Genomic DNA, 2874 nt, shown 5'->3' on the forward strand with positions numbered 1-2874 from the left:
TACAAACGCATTCAGTTGTCAAACTTCACAGAGCTTTTTTTTAAGATGGTGATTTAGCATGGAGCCCGGTTGGTATTTGTTTGCTTATACAGCTATTTCCTGGGTTAGCACACTATCCCAAGTAAAATACACTTACTGGCCACTTCAATAAGTATGTGTTCAACTGTTTAATCCAAATATTAAACAATCACATAACACAACTCAGGCATGTGGACAGGAATAGAAAACGGGAACTCAAAGATGTGCAGAAGAGCATCTCTGCATGCACAACATGTCCAACCTTGAAGCAGATTGGGTCCAGCAGCAGAAGACCACACCACACACTTTTATAAGCAAAAAACTGTGATGCTGTCATGTCCGTGTGCATCAAAAGGGGCAACAGGTAGTAATGTAGTGGCCAGTAAGTTTATTTCGTACCCAACCTGGTTGTCATCGTTTGCCTTTGTGCTTGTAGTTGTCAAGGTAAGGTCATGAATTAAGCCAAAGAAAAGATAAGTTTCAAAATGCTTTATATACAAGTTGCACATACAACATAAAGACTCAAGATGTTTTATACACTTTGTACATCAGCTGACTAGAAACCACTGACAACAGAAGTGATATGAGGAGAGAGAACACACAAAGTCGTCAAAGTAAACCACAAAATAATAATAAAAATCAGTATAGTTAATTCACCACTACGCCAGTTTGGATGGCAAATATCAAGAAACTGCAAACTAAATATCGTTGGTTTTGTGTTAGTGTAACACCTTCTCCCCAGCAGTCGTACAGTTATCTTCTATTCAGCTCTTCCTAAGTTTTAAATGTGCCCCTTGATTCACACAACGCCTTTTCCATATTAGCTCATTTTCAGTGTCATGTGGGCTCCTAACATGAACACGTCACCCACAGTAAGGCACAGTGACTAAAAGAAAAAAGAAAAGGGTTCATTCGGAAATATGAAGAGGAAAGTTTCACACCATTTTTGTACAGATACATTTTTTTGGAGTACAACACAAGTTAAACATTGTGCCTTTGTTTCGTAAAGCAACTAAAGACTGACGCAGCCAGACAGCCACTCCGACACGGTACAACTGTAAGACACTGAACAGAGAAATTCTGAGAAACAAGTACCAATAATCATACTCATGAACACAATAATCAGTAAGTTAGTTGGCAAGGTTATGAGAAACTGGCAGCCTTTTAAAAGTTAAATCTCAACATGATGAGCCTATCGTCGCAGGTGAGGGATATTTGGTGCCGCGAAGCACTGGATTAATGTGCCTGTTTTGTAATGGAGACGCAATGCCGAATGGATGCTTTGTTGATCCTCTATCAGTCCACCAGAGGGAGCACTAGTCCGTTAATCAGAGAGAGACATGACTGTTCGCATCTGAGATTTATTCAGCCTCTATCTGACTGGTTTCCCTGTCAGCAGCCAGCACGAGATGAGGAGAAGGGATGTAGGCAGAGGCCCTTTTTGCACATGCAGGTGCTGCACTTCATTGGAGCTAAAATCAGATTTGACAGCAGGTGGTGCGGATTTACTGGGATGGAACGAAAAATCTGTTGCATATTGTGCTGTAGTATCTGGCCGGGGCTGCTCAGAGGATCAAAGTTTAACTGTTGTCCTCGTTCTCTTCCTGCTGGTCGTCTGTCAGAATCTCTGGTAGCCGGAAACACTCCTCGAAGAAGTTGACCAAGGACTGGCTCAGGTGCTGCTGTGTCCCCTCGCCGTGTAGGAAGTGTCCTTCATCTGGATAGATCTGCAGATAAAGATGGGGAAATTGACAGAGACAGTACGGTGAGGCTGATTTGGTGTCGTTCACTCAAAATCATATTATTATCTTTTTTTAATAATGTTTTTTCATTGGATAATGAAAATGCATTTTCTGAGAAAAAAAATACTAAAGCATAGCGCTGAAGTGTAAAAGAGTGACAAATGCACATAAAACTGGATGAAAAGAAGTTTTTCTTGGACATTTCAATCATTTTCAATGCAGTCTTTGTACCTGATCATTTTCAGAGTAATGTTGTTTAGTTTGATAAGTCACTTAACACTGAACCATGAATCATTCAAGCATAAAAAAGACACCGAACTCAAGGGATGAACCCGTGTTTACAGAAAGTTAACAGCCTAACAAAGAATAAAAAGGTATCTTTATGCACTTTGTTAATAGCAGCCTGTCGCAAAATTCCATAATTGTTTGCATTTCTTTATTACAATCTATGAAAAATATCAAAGACAACACAGTTTGACTGGCAGAGCTGTTAGATAAATACTTGGCATATCTTAGTGTTGAGTGCTGTGTGAAGTGGAGGACAAAAGAAGACGTGGTAGGCTTTAAAAAAAAAAAAAACAAAAAAAGAGGTCTACAGCAGACAAACAGTATCTGAAAGTCATGTTCTAAAAAATACATGGGAAAAAAATCCAGCAAAGACCCGGCATAGGACCTGAGCGACACATCTGACCCTTCAGCTGATCCATCTACTGTTGTATCTGTTCTCCAAAGTCTCATCCAGAAATGGTCTCAGTGAAACGGTGGCTTGTCAAGAAGCTATTACTAAAAATTACAGGAGGATTTTATTATTTATTTTATCCTTATACACTGTATTTATTAAAAAGCCTTTCTGGCATGTATACAGGCAACAACAACAACAACACTAATTATGATATTGTGGGGGAAAAACAGCAAAACAGCAATATCCGACTGTGCACTGGGACACTGCATAAACATAAACTGCATGTAAATAACTGAACAGTTCTTCAATCTGCAAAACTAAGAAAAAGTTATTTGTCAAGCTAAAATGGGAAAAATTAGAAAGAATAATACACAAATTAATCTGAAATGAAAATAACTCTTAGTTACTTCTCTCAAGAGATTTTGAGAGCAT

General features: G+C 38.9%; 1 protein-coding gene across 4 annotated transcripts in view; it reads right to left on the reverse strand.

Annotated features, from left to right (window-relative positions):
- Window positions 1-1311: 1311 nt before the first annotated feature.
- Window positions 1312-2874, reverse strand: part of LOC102194369 (dipeptidyl aminopeptidase-like protein 6) — a 90559-nt gene continuing 88996 nt past the window's right edge. For all 4 annotated transcript variants that reach the window (XM_005721356.2, XM_005721353.2, XM_005721355.1 and 1 more), the window contains one exon: window positions 1312-1745. In XM_005721356.2, coding sequence (XP_005721413.1) covers window positions 1599-1745 — 147 coding nt within the window. In that variant the 3' untranslated portion in view covers window positions 1312-1598. The remainder of the gene's footprint in view (window positions 1746-2874) is intronic.

This window comes from Pundamilia nyererei, unplaced genomic scaffold (genome assembly GCF_000239375.1).
Source record: "Pundamilia nyererei isolate P.nyererei 1_Seehausen unplaced genomic scaffold, PunNye1.0 scaffold00004, whole genome shotgun sequence".
NCBI lineage: Eukaryota > Metazoa > Chordata > Actinopteri > Cichliformes > Cichlidae > Pundamilia > Pundamilia nyererei.